Source organism: Pseudophryne corroboree (assembly GCF_028390025.1).
Source record: "Pseudophryne corroboree isolate aPseCor3 chromosome 3 unlocalized genomic scaffold, aPseCor3.hap2 SUPER_3_unloc_28, whole genome shotgun sequence".
Classification (NCBI taxonomy): Eukaryota; Metazoa; Chordata; class Amphibia; order Anura; family Myobatrachidae; genus Pseudophryne; species Pseudophryne corroboree.
Genome location: NW_026967517.1, coordinates 230412 through 248388, shown reverse-complemented (window position 1 = coordinate 248388; position 17977 = coordinate 230412). Strand labels below are relative to the sequence as shown.

General features: G+C 49.8%; 1 protein-coding gene across 1 annotated transcript in view; it reads left to right on the top strand.

The window, feature by feature from the left end:
* The window catches only part of LOC134983892 (oocyte zinc finger protein XlCOF22-like), a 630483-nt gene that overhangs the window by 555062 nt on the left and 57444 nt on the right, over window positions 1-17977 (top strand). Inside the window, exons 2-3 of the mRNA XM_063949501.1 lie at window positions 8971-9162; window positions 9485-9563. Coding sequence (XP_063805571.1) covers window positions 8971-9162; window positions 9485-9563 — 271 coding nt within the window. The remainder of the gene's footprint in view (window positions 1-8970; window positions 9163-9484; window positions 9564-17977) is intronic.

The following is a 17977-nucleotide window of genomic DNA, read 5'->3' as shown; positions in this document are numbered from 1 at the left end:
CACAGCACTGCAGGGTGCAGGGCGCAGGGAGGGGCGCCCTGGGCAGCATGAACACCTCAAATCAGACTGCCTTGAGTTATAACAGTGCCCCAGGCACTAGATAAGGGTCCCCCGCCAGTATAAACATATTTTTAAGCGGGACTGAAGCGCGATATGTAGTGGGCGGGGCTTAGCCCACATACCTCTGACCAGCGCCATTTTCTCTCCTCAGAAGCTGCAGAGACGCTGGCCCTGTCCTCCACACGGCTGTACAAGTAACAGGGTGCAAAACGGGGGGACGCACAAATAAATTGGTGCAGATTTGTATATATATATATATAAAGCGCTAGCAGGTCTGGGCAGTCATGTCACTGGCCTCAGTACCGGGATAGGCGCTGGGTGTGAGCTGGCAGAACGCTCTCTGTGTCTCTCTTGCAGGCTTTATTGTGGGTCTGTCTCCTATAGCCCCAGTGTGGTTGTGGGTGTCGGTACGTGGGTGTCGACATGTCTGAGGCGGAATGCTTTTCCCAGGAGGAGGCTGGAGTGGGGACAGAAAATACTGTGAGAGTGACCGTGTCTGCACCGCCGACGGATGATTGGATGAATATATGGAGAGTGTTTTAAACGCAAACGTGACTAAGTTGACTAAGAGACTTGATAAATCTGAGTCTAAGAACCAGACATGGAGGAAATCCATGGAAGATGCTTTGTCACAGGCCCAGACCCCTTCGGGGTCACAGAAACGTGCAGTTACCCAGATAGCAGAGACATATACCGACACAGACTCTGATTCCAGTGTCGACTATAATGATGCCAGATTACATCCAAAGCTGGCTAAAAGTATTCAGTACATGATCGTGGTGATAAAAGACGTGTTACATATCACTGAGGACCCTGCTGTCCCTGATACTAGGGTCTGTATGTATAAAGGAAAGAAACCTGAGGTGACGTTTCCTCCCTCTCATGAACTGCACGCTCTTTTTGAAAAGGCTTGGGAAAATCCTGACAAAAAGATACAGGTTCCCAAAAGAATTCCAGTGACATATCCGTTCCCCTCTGGGGACAGGGAAAGGTGGATGTCAATCCCCACGGTAGACAAAGCTTTATCGCGTGTATCCAAAAAGGTGGCGCTTCCGTCCCCTGACACGGCAACCCTAAAGGATCCTGCGGATCGTAAGCAGGAAAATACCCTGAAATCCATTTATGTCACTACGGGGTCGCTACTCAGGCCTGCCGTTGCTGTGGCATGGGTGAGTAGCGCTATTGAAAGGTGGGCAGAGAACTTGTCATCTGAGGTAGATTCCCTAGATAGGGATAGCGTGCTTTTGACTTTGGGTCACATCAGGGATGCTGCAGCGTATTTAAAGGAAGCTGTGAGGGATATTGGCCTTTTGGGATCAAGGGCCAATGCCATGGCACTCTCAGCCAGGAGAGTGTTGTGGATTCATCAATGGAAAGCTGATGCTGACTCTAAGAAGGCGATAGAGTCTCTACCATTTAACGGTAGGGTCTTGTTTGGCGATGGCCTCACTGACCTGGTATCTACGGCTACCGCGGGTAAGTCATCGTTCCTGCCTTATGTTCCTGCACAGCAAAAGAAAACGCCCCACTATCGAGTGGTCTTCAGTATGCCAGCGGTCGGGCTCCCGGCGACCAGCATACCGGCGCCGTGAGCCCGACAGCCAGCATACCGACACTTATTCTCCCTCTTGGGGGTCCACGACCCCCTGGACCGTGCCCGTAGCATGGCGAGAGCAGGGAGCCCGCAAGGGGCTCATTTGCGCTCGCCACACTGTCGGTAAGCCGGCGATCAGGCTCCCGGCGCCGGTATGCTGGTCGCCGGGAGCCCGACCGCCGGCATATCGTAGTGAACCCCCCACTATCAAATGCAGTCCTTTCGGCCCAATAAATACAAAAAAGGACAAGGATCTTCTTTCCTTGCTACGAGAGGAAGGGGAAAAAGGTCACAAGCTGTGGCAAGTTCCCAAGAGCAGAAGTCCTCCCCGGCTTCTGCCAAATCCACTGCATGACGCTGGGGCTCCTCTGAGGGAGTCCGCACTGGTGGGGGCACGTCTCAAACTTTTCAGTCAGGTCTGGGTGCACTCGGCCCTGGACCCTTGTATAGTCGAAATAGTAACCCAAGGGTACAAATTGGAGTTTCAAGACGTGCCCCCTCACCCATTTTTCAAGTCGGTCTTGCCAGCATCTCTTCTAGAAAGGGAAATAGTAAGCGCTGCAATACTAAAGTTGTGTCACAGTCAAGTGATTGTCACTGTGCACCCGTCACAGCGGGTGGAAGGGTTTTATTCGAGCCTGTTCGTGGTCCCGAAGCCGGATGGTTCAGTCAGACCGATTCTGAACCTAAAATCACTCAATTTCTTTCTAAAGAAATTCAAATTCAAGATGGAATCTCTACGTGCAGTGATCTCCACGCTGGAAGAGGGGGATTTTATGGTGTCGGTCGACTTAAAGAATACCGACTTACACGTCCCCATATATCCTCCATATCAGGCTTATCTGAGGATTGCGGTACAGGATTGTCATTACCAATTTCTGACGTTGCCGTTTGTTCTGTCCACGGGATTTTCACCAAAGTAATGGCGGAAATGATGGTTCTCCTGCGCAAGCAGGGAATCACAATTATCCTGTACTTGGACGATCTCCTCATAAAGGCGAGGTCCAAGGAGCAATTGTTGAAGAATGTGGCTCTTTCACTGACGATTCTGCAACAACACGGGTGGCTCCTAAATTTGCCAAAATAACAGTTGGATCCAACGACACGGCTTTCGTTTCTGGGAATGATTCTGGACACAGAATTGCAGAGAATTTTTCTTCCAATGGAAAAAGCTCTTGAATTACAGAACATGGTAAAACAATTTCTGAAACTAACAAAAGTGTCAGTTCTTCAATGCACTCGGTTGCTGGGGAAGATGGTGGCGGCCTACGAGGCCATTCCGTATATGGCAGGTTCCATGCAAGGGTGTTTCAGTGGAACCTGTTGGACCGGGTGGTCTTCAGTATGCCGACTGACGGGATCCCGGCGCACAGTATACCGATGCCGGAATCCCGACAGCCTGTATACCGACACTTATTCTCCCTCATGGGATCCACGACCCCCCTGGACGGAGAATAAAAAAGCGTGGCGCTCATTTGCGCTCGCCACACTGCCGGTAAGCCGGCAGTCGGGCTCCCGGCGCCGGTATGCTGGTTGCCGGCATACCATACTGCACCCTGTTGGACCAATGGTCCGGGTCTCACCTGGACATGCATCAGAAGATAATTCTATCTCCCAGGACCAGAATCTCCCTTCTGTGGTGGCTGCACAGTTCTCACCTTCTGGAGGGACGCAGGTTCAGGATTCAGGATTGGATCCTAGTGACCATAGATGCAAGCCTCCGTGGCTGGGGAGCAGTCACACAGGGAAGAAACTTTCAGGGAAAGTGGTAGAGCCAAGAAGTTTTGTCTACACATAAACATTCTGGAATTAAGAGCCATTTACAACGGCATACTGCAAGCAGAACATCTTCTTCGAGGTCTGCCTGTCTTGATTCAGTCAGACAACATGACAGCAGTGGCGTACATAAACTGCTAAGGCAGTACAAGGAGCAGAGCAGCGATGGCCGAGGCCACAAAGATTCTTCGCTGGGCGGAAAGACATGCCAGCGCTCTGTCAGCAGTCTTCATTCCGGGTGTGGACAACTGGGAAGCAGACTTCCTCAGCAGACACGATCTCCAGCCAGGAGAGTGGGGTCTTCATCGAAAGGTCTTTGCAGAAGTGACAAGTCGTTGGGGAGTTCCTCAAGTAGACATGATGGCGTCACGCCTCAACAAGAAACTTCAGAGATATTGTTCCAGGTCAAGGGACCCTCAAGCTATAGCGGTGGACGCCCTAGTGACACAGTGGGTGTTTCCGTCAGTATATGTGTTCCCTCCACTTCCTCTCATTCCAAAGGTGATAAAGATTATAAGAAGAACAAGGGTTCAGGCGATACTCATTGTTCCGGATTGATCAAGAAGGGCCTGGTATCCAGAGCTTCAGGAGTTGTTCATAGAAGATCCCTGGCCTCTTCCTGTTTGTGAGGACCTGTTGCAACAGGGGACGTGCGTGTATCAAGACTTACCACAGCTGCGCTTGACGGCGTGGTGATTGAACGCCAAATCCTAACCCGAAAGGGTATTCCCAGTGAAGTCATTCCCACACTTCTTCAGGCTAGAAAAGAAGTAACGGCAAAGCATTACCAGCGTATTTGAAGAAAATATGTGTCTTGGTGTGAAATTTCAGCTGGGGCGGTTGCTCCATTTTTTGCAAGCAGGTGTGGATGAGGGCCTAAAGTTAGGCTCCATTAAAGTACAAATTTTGGCCTTATCTATTTTCTTTCAGAAGGAGTTGGCCTCCCTTCCAGAAGTTCAGACCTTTGTGAAAGTCGTACTGCACATACAACCTCCCTTTGTATCCCCAGTGGCACCATGGGATCTTAACATGGTGTTGCAATTCCTGCAATCTCATTGGATTGAACCTTTGCATAAGGTTGAGTTAAAATTCCTTACTTGGAAAGTAGCCATGCTGTTGGCCTTGGCATCTGCAAGGCGGGTATCTGAATTGGCTGCTTTGTCGCACAAAAGTCCCTATTTAATCTTCCATGCTGATAGGGCGGAGTTGAGAACTCGTCAGCAATTTTTGCCAAAGGTGGTTTCTTCAATTCACGTGAACCAGCCTGTTGTGGTTCCAGTGGCTACTGATGCCTTGGTCAGAGCTTTGCAAATCTATGTCGCCAGAACGGTTTAAGTTAGGAAAACAGAGGCTCTGTTTGTCCTGTATGCTCCCAACAAGATTGGGGCTCCTGTTTCCAAGCAGACTATTGCACACTGGATCTGTAATATGATTCAGCAGTCTCATTCTACGGCAGGATTGCCGTTACCGAAGTCGGTGAAGGCCCATTCTACCAGGAAGGTGGGCTCATCCTGGGCGGCTGCCAGAGGGGTCTCGGCATTACAGCTGAGCTGCTACTTGGTCAGGATCAAACACCTTTGCGAAGTTCTACAAGTTTGATACCCTGGCTGGGGAGGACCTCTTGTTTGGTCAATCTGTGCTGCAGAGTCATCCGCAGTCTCCCGCCCGTTCTAGAGCTTTGGTATAAACCCCATGGTTCTTGAAGCATCCCCAGCATCCTCTAGGACGTATGCGAAAATAGGATTTTAATACCTACCGGTAAATCCTTTTCTCTTAGTCTATAGAGGATGCTGGGCGCCCGTCCCAGTGCGGACGGTATCTGCAGTTATTGGTTGTAGTTACGCACATGTTGTGCTGAGTGCAGTCAGTCTGTCACTGTTGTTGATCATGCCGTTGCATGCGTTGTTGTTGAATGCCATGTTGTAGGGCGTGTTGGTGGTGTGAGCTGGTATGTATCTCACCTTAGTTTAAAATGTTAAATAAATACTTTTCCTCGAAATGTCCATCTCCCTGGGCACAGTTCCTATAACTGGAGTCTGGAGGAGGGGCATAGAGGGAGGAGGTAGTTCATACCCATTCAAAGTCTTATAGTGTGTCCATGTTTCCTGCGGATCCCGTCTATACCCCATGGTTCTTGAAGCATCCCCAGCATCCTCTATGGACTAAGAGAAAAGGATTTACCGGTAGGTATTAAAATCCTATTTACGTTGCTGCAGGCGTAGCACAATGGCTTGTCATTGCAGGTTGCAGGATGACACATGCAATCCATTCCTGGGCTAGACAAATAAAGGAAGATCTCTTGGGTAATATGACCTTAGACGACACTGTTGCCTTACTGTCTCACATTCAGGACACGGCAAGAGTCCTCTGTGACTCCTTATAAGAGATTGGCACTGTTAGTGCTAGAACCACGGCTATGGCTGTGTCTGCGCGCAGAGCCATATGGTTACGTCAGTGGATCGCTGATGCTGACTCAAACCGTAATGTGGAATCTATTTCCTTCACAGGTGAATGGCTCTTTGGAGGTGACCTGGACACCTGGATTTCGAAGGCTACGGCCGGAAAATCCACATTTCTCCCTTCGGGTGCCCCTCCTGCTAGACGTTCCTAAATGGGACCATCTACTCAGTCCTTTCGGTCCTCCAGATTTCGATCCAGAGCCAGAGGAGCCTCCAATGCAGCGAGAGGCTCCAGGGCAATACCTATAAAACCAGCAGTTGCTGGGTCTCAGAACCAGAAAACCAGTTCTGCTCCCGCAAACACTTCAGCATGACGGTGCACACCCACCCCGGGGGGATCTCGTGGTGGGAGCTCGGTTACGTCACTTAAGCCACATCTGTGACGGTTCTTGCCAAGATGCTTGGGTAAGGGACCTTATCTCTCAGGCCTACAAGCTGGAGTTTGACGTTTCTCCTCCCCAACGATTTTTCAAATCAGGCTTACCAGTTTTGGAAAGTATGCATGGTACTCTACTACTGGCCATAGAGAAGTTGGTACAGTCCCAGGTCATTGTCCCAGTACCACTGTTGCAACAAGGACAGGGTTACTACAGTCTGTAGTACCGAAAACAGATGGGTCTGTGAGATCCCTTCTGAATCTGAAGTCCTTGAATCCTTACCTGAAGGTTTTCAGATTCAAGACTGAATCTCTGAGGGCAGTGATCGCAGGCCTGGAACCACAGGAGTTCCTAGTATCCCTGGATATCAAGGATGCTTATCTACATGTCCCAATTTGGCCATGTCATCAGGCCTTTCTGAGGTTTGCCCTGCTGAACGATCATTACCAATTTCAGGCATTACCCTTCGGCCTGTCTACAGCTCCAAGGGTGTTCACGAAGGTGATGGTGGAAATGATGTTTCAGCTCAGGGTCCAGGGGGTCAATGTGATCCCATACCTGGACGATCTCCTGATAAAAGCAAGATCAAGGGAGCTTCTATTACTCCACATAGATCGCACTATCCAACGCCTGTCTCACCACGGGTGTATCCTTAATCTACAGAAGTCCCACCTGGAACCGTCACCGCGGCTCCTGTTTCTGGGCATGCTACTGGATACTGTAGCATAGAAAGTATTCCTCCCAGTTGACAAGGCGAGAGCACTCCAAGAAATGGTATGCATGGTCTTCAGACCTGCTCGAGTGTCCGTTGATCTTTGCATAAAATTGTTGGGAAAGATGGTGGCCTCCTACGAGGCGATACAGTACGGAAGGTTCCATGCAAGACCCTTCCAATTGGACATCCTGAATAAATGGTCCGGTTCCCATCTTCAGGTGCACCGGATGATTCGGCTGTCACCCCTGGCCAGGATTTCACTCCTGTGGTGGACACAGTCTTCCAACCTCTTGGAAGGCTGGAACTTTGGGATTCAGGACTGGATCCTCCTCACAACAGATGCAAGTCTATGAGGATGGGGAGCTGTCACCCAAGGGGCACAGTTCCAGGGCAGGTGGTCTGCCCAGGAGGCCCTGCTTCCAATCAACATTCTGGAACTTCAGGCTATCCAGAACGTCTCTGCTTCAGGCGTCTCCTCTACTAAGGCCACAGGCAATCCAGGTGCAGTCGGACAACGCTTTGGCAGTGGCGTACATCAATCGACAAGGAGGGACAAAAAGCAGGGCCTGCATGCGAGAAGTGTCAAGAATACTCCTCTGGGCAGAAAAACATGCAAGAGCGCTGTCCGCAATCTTCATTCCGGGAGTGGAGAACTGGGAGGCGGACCTCCTAAGCCGCCACGACCTCCACCTGAGGGAGTGGGGACTACACCCTCAGGTGTTCCAACTGAACATCCACAGGTGGGGTTGCCCACAGATCGACTTGATGGCCTCTCATCTCAACAAGAAGCTTCGCTGCTATTGCTCACAGACCAGGGACCCTCAGGCGAATGCAGTGTATGCGCTGACTTCGCTTTGGCCTTACCAGCTGGTCTACCTGTTTCCTCAAGCGGATCAGACAACAAAAAGTGGAAGCAATCTTGATTGCCCTGGATTGGCCCTGAAGAGCATGGAACACGGCTCTTCTGGACATGTCTGTACAGGACCCTTGGCCTCTACCACTAAGAAGGGATCTTCTTCAACAAGGACCGTTCGTCTACCCGGACTTACGGCAGCTTAGTTTGATGGCATGGAAGTTGAGCGGAACATCCTAGCTCACAAAGGGCTTTCCAAAAAGGTAATTGCCACTATGGTACAAGCCAGAAAACCTGTGATGTCAAAACACTATCATATCTTGCGGAGATATGTCTCTTGGTGCGAAGAACGCACATATCCCTCTTCGGAATTCCACTTAGGAAGGTTCCTGTGTTTCCTGCAGGCTGGAGTGGATAAGGGCTTATGTCTGGGATCCATTAAAGTCCAGATTTCAGTTCTTTCCATCTCCATCAAGAAAAAGTTGTCTCTCTTGCCAAAAATTCAGACCTTCTTGCAAGGGCTGCTTCATATACAACCTCCCTTTGTGCCCCCTATGGCACCTTGGGATCTAGATGTTAAGTTACGTTTTCTACAGTCCTCCTGCTTTGAACCTCTGGTGATGGTAGAAGACAAGTACCTCACGTGGAAGACGGTGATGTTACTGGCCCTGGCTTCTGCTAGGTGTGTCTCAGAATTGGGGGCCTTATCCTGTCAACTGATTACCTCCTCCCAGTCCTACCTATTTTGCACGTGCTCTCCCCATCTCACTCTCCACCTCTCTACAAAACTTCAAATGGGCTCTCAAGGCCCACTTCTTCACAAACCCCAGCCAATTGTCCTCCTAACCCTCTTATCCGCACTCAGTCTTCCGCTTCTATGTCACCCTGGTCTGTTAGCCCTATCTGCAGTAATAATACAGGGACATGACTGGGGACTTGAGGGGATCTGGGAGCGTCACAGTGACATCACTTATATCTATAGTAATAATACAGGGACATGACTGGGGAGGTGAGGGGATCTGGGAGTGTCACAGTGACGTCACTTATATCTATAGTAATAATACAGGGACATGACTGGGGAGGTGAGGGGATCTGTCAGTATTTATAGTGATATTGATGTATCCCCCATTTTGCAGAGTTGCACAGTAGTAAAGAAGACATCTGGTGAGTGTGAGACACCCAGCAGCCATAGCCGTGTGTCACGTGGACTGAGCAGAACTAAGAGCCCCATCACGGTGCCTCCACCTCACTCACTGATACATGAGAGGCACAGTGACCAGAAGATCCTGGAACTCGCCAACAAGATCATTCAGCTGCTGACTGGAGAGGTGACTGCTGGGAATGGGGCATTATACAGTAACACCAGGGGACGTGTCTGGGTGATGACTGGAGAGGTGAATGCTGGGAATGAGACATTATACAGTAACACCAGGGGATGTGTCTGGGTGATGACTGGACAGGTGACTGCTGGGAATGGGACATTATACAGTAACACCAGGGGACGTGTCTGGGTGATGACTGGAGAGGTGACTGCTGGGAATGGGACATTGTACAGTAACACCAGGGGATGTGTCTGGGTGATGAATGTATCACTGTGTGTGTCCGGTTCCTATAAGGCGTCAGGAAGTCACTGTCTATGTCTCCATGCAGGAAGGGGAGTATATAGAGGAACACAGGGGTCTGTACAAGGACGTGATGATGGAGAATCACCGGCCCCTCACATCACTGGGTAAGAGGAGACTGTCATGTATTGTACAGGGGAGAGCAGGTATGGGGGCCCCTATATACACACATCATCTGATCACATTTCTCTAACGTCCTAAGTGGATGCTGGGACTCCGTAAGGACCATGGGGAATAGCGGCTCCGCAGGAGACTGGGCACAACTAAAGAAAGCTTTAGGACTACCTGGTGTGCACTGGCTCCTCCCTCCTCCAGACCTCAGTTAGAATTTTGTGCCCGGCTGAGCTGGATGCACACTAGGGGCTCTCCTGAGCTCCTAGAAAAGAAAGTATATTTTAGGTTTTTTATTTTCAGTGAGATCTGCTGGCAACAGACTCACTGCTACGAGGGACTAAGGGGAGAGAAGCGAACCTACCTGCTTGCAGCTAGCTTGGGCTTCTAGGCTACTGGACACCATTAGCTCCAGAGGGATCGAACACAGGCCCAGCCTCGGTCGTCCGGTCCCGGAGCCGCGCCGCCGTCCCCCTTGCAGAGCCAGAAGCAAGAAGACGTTCCTGGAAATCGGCGGCAGAAGACTTCGGTCTTCATCAAGGTAGCGCACAGCACTGCAGCTGTGCGCCATTGCTCCCCATGCACACCTCACACTCCGGTCACTGATGGGTGCAGGGCGCGGGGGGGGGCGCCCTGGGCTGCAATATAGAGTACCTTGCTGGCAAATAACACATAATATAGTCATAGAGACTATATATGTGTAAAATACCCCTGCCAGATATACATATAGAAAAGCGGGAGAAGTCAGCGGAAAAAGGGGCGGGGCTATCTCCCAGGCTCTCCCCTGCAGTTTCAAGACTACATAGGGTTAAAAAAGAGAGGGGGGGGGCACTAAATTTAGGCGCAACATATATATATATATATATATATATATATATATATTTCTCTGACGTCCTAGTGGATGCTGGGACTCCGTCAGGACCATGGGGAATAGCGGCTCCGCAGGAGACAGGGCACAATAATAAAAGCTTAAGGATCAGGTGGTGTGCACTGGCTCCTCCCCCTATGACCCTCCTCCAAGCCAGTTAGATTTTGTGCCCGGCCGAGAAGGGTGCAAACTAGGTGGCTCTCCTGAGCTGCTTAGAATAAAAGTTTACTTAGGTTTTTTTGTTTTCAGTGAGTCCTGCTGGCAACAGGCTCACTGCACCGTGGGACTAAGGGGAGAAGAAACGGACTCACCTGAGTGAAGTGTGGATCGGGTTTCTTAGGCTACTGGACATTAGCTCCAGAGGGACGATCACAGGTTCAGCCTGGATGGGTCACCGGAGCCGCGCCGCCGTCCCCCTTACAGAGCCAGAAGAGACGAAGAGGTCCGGTGAAAGCGGCGGCTGAAGACATCCTGTCTTCAAGACTAAGGTAGCGCACAGCACCGCAGCTGTGCGCCATTGCTCTCAGCACACTTCACACTCCGGTCACTGAGGGTGCAGGGCGCTGGGGGGGGAGCGCCCTGAGACGCAATATAAATAAAATACCTTAGCTGGCTAAAGGAATACATCACATATAGCTCCAGGGCTATATGGATGTATTTTTTCCCCTGCCATTTTACACATAAAAAGCGGGAGATAAGGACGTCGTATAGGGGCGGGGCCTATCTCCTCAGCACACTGGCGCCATTTTTCCCTCACAGCTCCGCTGGAAGGACGGCTCCCTGATTCTCCCCTGCAGTACTGCATCTGGATTCAGGGTAAAAAAGAGAAGGGGGGGGCATTTTGGCAGCAAATAACTAATATTAACAGCAGCTATAAGGGAATAACACTTATATAAGGTTATCCCTGTATATATATAGCGCTGGGTGTGTGCTGGCAGACTCTCCCTCTGTCTCTCCAAAGGGCTAAGTGGGTCCTGTCCTCTATCAGAGCATTCCCGGTGTGTGTGCTGTGTGTCGGTACGCGTGTGTCGACATGTATGAGGAGGAAAATGAGGTGGAGGCGGAGCAGTTGCCTGTGTTAGTGATGTCACCCCCTAGGGAGTCGACACCTGACTGGATGATTGTGTTTAAACAATTAAGTGATAATGTCAGCAATTTGCAAAAAACTGTTGACGACATGAGAAAGCCGGCAAATCAATTAGTGCCTGTTCAGGCGTCTCAGACACCCTCAGGGGCCCTAAAACGGCCGCTACCTCAGTGGGTCGACACGGATCCAGATACTGATACTGGGTCTAGTGTCGACGGTGACGAGACAAACGTAATGTCCAGTAGGGCCACACGTTACATGATCACGGCAATGAAGGAGGCATTAAATCTTTCTGACACTACAAATACCACAAAGGCGGGTATTATGTGGGGTGTGAAAAAACTGCCAATAGTTTTTCCAGAGTCAGAGGAAATAAATGAGGTGTGTGATAAAGCGTGGGTTTTCCCTGATAAAAAACAGCTAATTTCAAATAAATTATTAGCACTATACCCTTTCCCGCCAGAGGTTAGGGCACGGTGGGAAACACCCCCTAGGGTAGATAAGGCGCTTACACGTTTATCTAAACAAGTAGCGTTACCGTCCCCTGAGACGGCCACCCTCAAAGAACCAGCTGATAGGAGGCTAGAAAATATCCTAAAAAGTATATACACACATACTGGTGTTATACTGCGACCAGCAATCGCATCAGCTTGGATGTGCAGTGCTGGAGTTGCATGGGCGGATTCCCTGACTGAGAATATTGATACCCTGGATAGGGACAATATTTTGTTAACTATAGACCATTTAAAGGATGCATTGCTATATATGCGTGATGCACAGAGGGATATTTGTACCCTGGCATCAAGAGTAAGCGCAATGTCCATCTCTGCCAGAAGAGCATTATGGACCCGACAGTGGTCAGGGGACGCAGATTCCAAACGGCACATGGAAGTATTGCCGTATAAGGGGGAGGAGTTATTTGGGGCTGGTCTAACAGACCTGGTGGCCACGGCAACGGCTGGAAAATCCACCTTTTTACCCCAGGGTACTTCACATCAGCAGAAAAAGACACAGTCTTTTCAAACTCAGTCCTTTCGTTCCCACAAGTATAAGTGAGCAAAAGGCCAATCCTTTCTGCCCAAGGGCAGAGGAAGAGGGAAAAGGCAGCGTCACGCAGCCGCTTCCCAGGAGCAGAAGCCCTCCCCTGCTTCTGCCAAGTCTTCAGCATGACGCTGGGGCTGTACAAGCAGACTTAGACACGGTGGGGGCCCGTCTCAAGAATTTCAACGCGCAGTGGGCTCACTCGCAAGTGGATCCTTGGATTCTACAGGTAGTATCACAGGGGTACAAACTGGAGTTCGAGGCGTTTCCCCCTCATCGTTTCCTCAAGTCTGCTTTACCAAAGTCTCCCTCCGACAGGGAGGCAGTTCTGGAAGCCATTCACAAGCTGTACTCCCAGCAGGTGATAATCAAGGTACCCCTCTTACAACAAGGGAAGGGGTATTATTCCACACTATTTGTGGTACCGAAGCCGGACGGCTCGGTGAGACCAATCTTAAATCTAAAATCTTTGAACATTTACATAAAGAAGTTCAAATTCAAGATGGAGTCACTCAGAGCGGTGATAGCAAACCTGGAAGAGGGGGACTATATGGTGTCGCTGGACATCAAAGATGCTTATCTCCACGTCCCAATATACCCTTCTCACCAAGGGTACCTCAGGTTTGTAGTGCAAAACTGTCATTATCAGTTTCAGACGCTGCCGTTTGGATTGTCCACGGCGCCTCGGGTCTTTACCAAGGTAATGGCCGAAATGATGATGCTCCTACGAAGAAAAGGCATCTTAATTATCCCTTACTTGGACGATCTCCTGATAAGGGCAAGAACCAAGGAACAGTTAGAAGTCGGAGTGGCACTAACTCAGATAGTGCTAAGACAGCACGGATGGATTCTAAATATCCCAAAATCGCAGCTGATTCCAACGACACGTCTACTGTTCTTAGGAATGATTCTGGACACAGTCCAGAAGAAGGTGTTTCTCCCGGAGGAGAAGGCCAGGGAGTTATCCGAGCTAGTCAGGAACCTCCTAAAACCAGGACAGGTCTCAGTGCATCAGTGCACAAGGGTCCTGGGAAAAATGGTGGCTTCTTACGAAGCGATTCCATTCGGAAGATTCCATGCAAGAACTTTTCAGTGGGATCTACTGGGAAAATGGTCCGGATCGCATCTTCAGATGCATCAACGGATAACCCTGTCGCCAAGGACAAGGGTGTCTCTCCTGTGGTGGCTGCAGAGTGCTCATCTACTAGAGGGCCGCAGATTTGGCATTCAGGATTGGATCCTGGTAACCACGGATGCCAGCCTGAGAGGCTGGGGAGCAGTCACACAGGGAAGAAATTTCCAGGGCTTGTGGTCAAGCATGGGAACATCTCTTCATATAAACATTCTGGAACTAAGGGCCATTTACAATGCCTTAATTCAAGCACAACCTCTGCTTCAGGGTCAGGCGGTGTTGATCCAATCGGACAACATCACGTCAGTCGCCCACGTAAACAGGCGGGGCGGCACGAGAAGCAGAAGGGCAATGGCAGAAACTGCAAGGATTCTTCGTTGGGCGGAGAATCATGTGATAGCACTGTCGGCAGTGTTCATTCCGGGAGTGGACAACTGGGAAGCAGACTTCCTCAGCAGACACGACCTTCACCCGGGAGAGTGGGGACTTCACCCAGAAGTCTTCCACCAAATTGTAAACCTTTGGGAAAAACCAAAGGTGGACATGATGGCGTCACGTCTAAACAAAAAACTGGACAGATATTGCGCCAGGTCAAGGGACCCTCAGGCAATAGCAGTGGACGCTCTGGTAACGCCGTGGGTGTACCAGTCAGTGTATGTGTTCCCTCCTCTGCCCCTCATACCAAAAGTATTGAGAATAATAAAAAGGAGAGGAGTAAGAACTATACTCGTGGTTCCAGATTGGCCAAGAAGGTCTTGGTACCCGGAACTTCAAGAGATGCTCACGGACGAACCGTGGCCTCTACCCCTAAGAAAGGACCTGCTCCAGCAGGGGCCTTGTCTGTTCCAAGACTTACCGCGGCTGCGTTTGACGGCATGGCGGTTGAACGCCGGATCCTAAAGGACAAGGGCATTCCAGAAGAAGTCATTCCTACTCTGGTAAAAGCCAGAAAGGAAGTAACCGCAAAACATTATCACCGCATTTGGCGTAAATATGTTGCGTGGTGTGAGGCCAAGAAGGCCCCTACAGAGGAATTTCAACTGGGTCGTTTCTTGCATTTCCTGCAAACAGGACTGTCTATGGGCCTAAAATTAGGGTCCATTAAAGTTCAAATTTCGGCCTTGTCAATATTCTTCCAGAAAGAATTGGCTTCAGTACCTGAAGTTCAGACTTTTGTAAAAGGGGTGCTGCACATACAGCCTCCTTTTGTGCCTCCAGTGGCACCTTGGGATCTCAATGTTGTGTTGAGATTTCTAAAATCGCACTGGTTTGAACCATTGTCTACGGTAGATTTAAAATATCTCACGTGGAAGGTGTCGATGCTGTTGGCCTTGGCTTCAGCCAGGCGTGTGTCAGAATTGGCGGCTTTATCATGTAAAAGCCCTTACTTAATTTTTCATTCTGACAGGGCGGAATTGAGGACTCGTCCTCAATTTATACCTAAGGTGGTTTCTGCGTTTCACATGAACCAACCTATTGTGGTACCTGCGGCTACTAGGGACTTAGAGGACTCTAAGTTGCTGGACGTTGTCAGGGCCTTGAAAATATATGTTTCCAGGACGGCTGGAGTCAGAAAATCTGATTCGCTGTTTATCTTGTATGCACCCAACAAGCTGGGTGCTCCTGCTTCAAAGCAGACGATTGCTCGCTGGATTTGTAGTACAATTCAGCTGGCACATTCTGTGGCAGGATTGCCACAGCCAAAATCAGTAAAAGCCCATTCCACAAGGAAAGTGGGCTCATCTTGGGCGGCTGCCCGAGGGGTCTCGGCTTTACAACTTTGCCGAGCAGCTACTTGGTCAGGGGCAAACACGTTTGCAAAATTCTACAAATTTGATACCCTGGCTGAGGAGGACCTGGAGTTCTCTCATTCGGTGCTGCAGAGTCATCCGCACTCTCCCGCCCGTTTGGGAGCTTTGGTATAATCCCCATGGTCCTGACGGAGTCCCAGCATCCACTAGGACGTCAGAGAAAATAAGATTTTACTTACCGATAAATCTATTTCTCGTAGTCCGTAGTGGATGCTGGGCGCCCATCCCAAGTGCGGATTGTCTGCAATACTTGTACATAGTTATTGTTACAAAAATCGGGTTATTCTTGTTGTGAGCCATCTTTTCAGAGGCTCCTTCGTTGTTATCATACTGTTAACTGGGTTCAGATCACAGGTTGTACGGTGTGATTGGTGTGGCTGGTATGAGTCTTACCCGGGATTCAAAATTCCTCCCTTGTTGTGTACGCTCGTCCGGGCACAGTACCTAACTGGCTTGGAGGAGGGTCATAGGGGGAGGAGCCAGTGCACACCACCTGATCCTTAAGCTTTTATTATTGTGCCCTGTCTCCTGCGGAGCCGCTATTCCCCATGGTCCTGACGGAGTCCCAGCATCCACTACGGACTACGAGAAATAGATTTATCGGTAAGTAAAATCTTATTATATATATATATATATATGCAGCTATTGGGAAAAATCACTCAGTTATAGTGTTAATCCCTGTGTTATATAGCGCTTTTGGTGTGTGCTGGCATACTCTCTCTCTCTCTGTCTCCCCAAAGGGCTTTTGTGGGGTCCTGTCCTCAGTCAGAGCATTCCCTGTGTGTGTGCGGTGTGTCGGTACGGCTGTGTCGACATGTTTGATGAGGAGGCTTATGTGGAGGCGATAAATGTGATGTCACCCCCTGCGGGGCCGACACCTGAATGGATGGTCATGTGGAAGGAATTACGTGATAGTGTCGACTCTTTACATAAAAGGTTTGACGACATAACAGATGTGGGACAGCCGGCTTCTCAGCTCGTGCCTGCCCAGGCGTCTCAAAAGCCATCACCGGCTCTAAAACGCCCGCTACATCAGATGGCAGACACAGATGTCGACACGTATACCGACTCCAGTGTCGACGACAAGGAGACTACTGTACATTCCAATAGAGCCACCCGTTATATGATTGCGGCAATGAAAAATGTCTTGCACATTGCTGATGTTACCCCAGGTACCACAAAAAAGGGTATAATGTTTGGGGAGAAAAAACTACCAATAGTTATTCCCCCATCTGAAGAATTAAATGAAGTGTGTGAAGAAGCGTGGGCTTCCCCCGATAAGAAACTGGTAATTTCTAAAAAGTTACTAATGGCGTACCCTTTCCCGCCAGAGGACAGGTTATGTTGGGAGACATCCCCTAGGGTGGATAAAGCGCTCACACGTCTATCAAAGAAGGTGGCACTGCCGTCTCCGCACACGGCCGCCCTCAAGGAACCTGCTGATAGAAAGCAGGAGGCTATACTGCAGTCTGTTTATACACACTCAGGCATTACACTGAGACCAGCTATTGCTTCGGCATGGATGTGCAGTGCTGCAGCTGCGTGGTCAGATTCCCTGTCAGAAAATATTGACACCCTAGACAGGGACACTATTCTGCTAACCATAGAGCATATAAAAGACTCAGTCTTATACATGAGAGATGCACAGAGGGAGATCTGCCGGCTGGCATCTAAAATAAGTGCATTGTCCAATTCTGCTAGGAGAGGCTTATGGACTCGGCAGTGGACAGGGGATGCAGATTCTAAAAGGCACATGGAAGTTTTGCCTTACAAGGGTGAGGAGTTGTTTGGGGATGGTCTCTCGGACCTAGTTTCCACAGCGACAGCTGGGAAATCAGCATTTTTACCCCATGTTCCCTCACAGCAAAAGAAAGCACTGTATTATCAGGTACAGTCCTTTTGGCCCCAGAAAGGCAAGCGGGTTAAAGGCGCGTCCTTTCTGCCCAGAGGCAGAGGTAGAGGGAAAAAGCTGCAAAATACAGCCAGTTCCAAGGAACAAAAGTCCTCCCCCGCTTCCTCTAAGTCCACAGCATGACGCTGGGGCTCCACTGGCGGAGCCAGGTGCGGTGGGGGCCTGTCTCAAGTACTTCAGCGATCAGTGGGCTTGCTCACGGGGGGGATCCCTGGATTCTACAAGTGGTGTCTCAGGGATACAAGATGGAATTCGAGGAGTCTCCCCCTCGCCGTTTCCTAAAATCTGCCTTGCCAACGACTCCCTTGGACAGGGAGGCAGTGCTAGAGGCAATTCACAAGCTGTATTCGCAACAGGTGATAGTCAAGGTACCTCTCCTTCAACATGGAAGGGATTACTATTCCACAATGTTTGTGGTACCGAAACCGAACGGTTCGGTCAGACCTATTTTAAATTTGAAATCCTTGAACACGTATATAAAAAGATGCTAGTTCAAGATGGAATCGCTCAGGGCGGTTATTTCAAGCCTGGAGGAAGGGGATTACATGGTATCACTGGA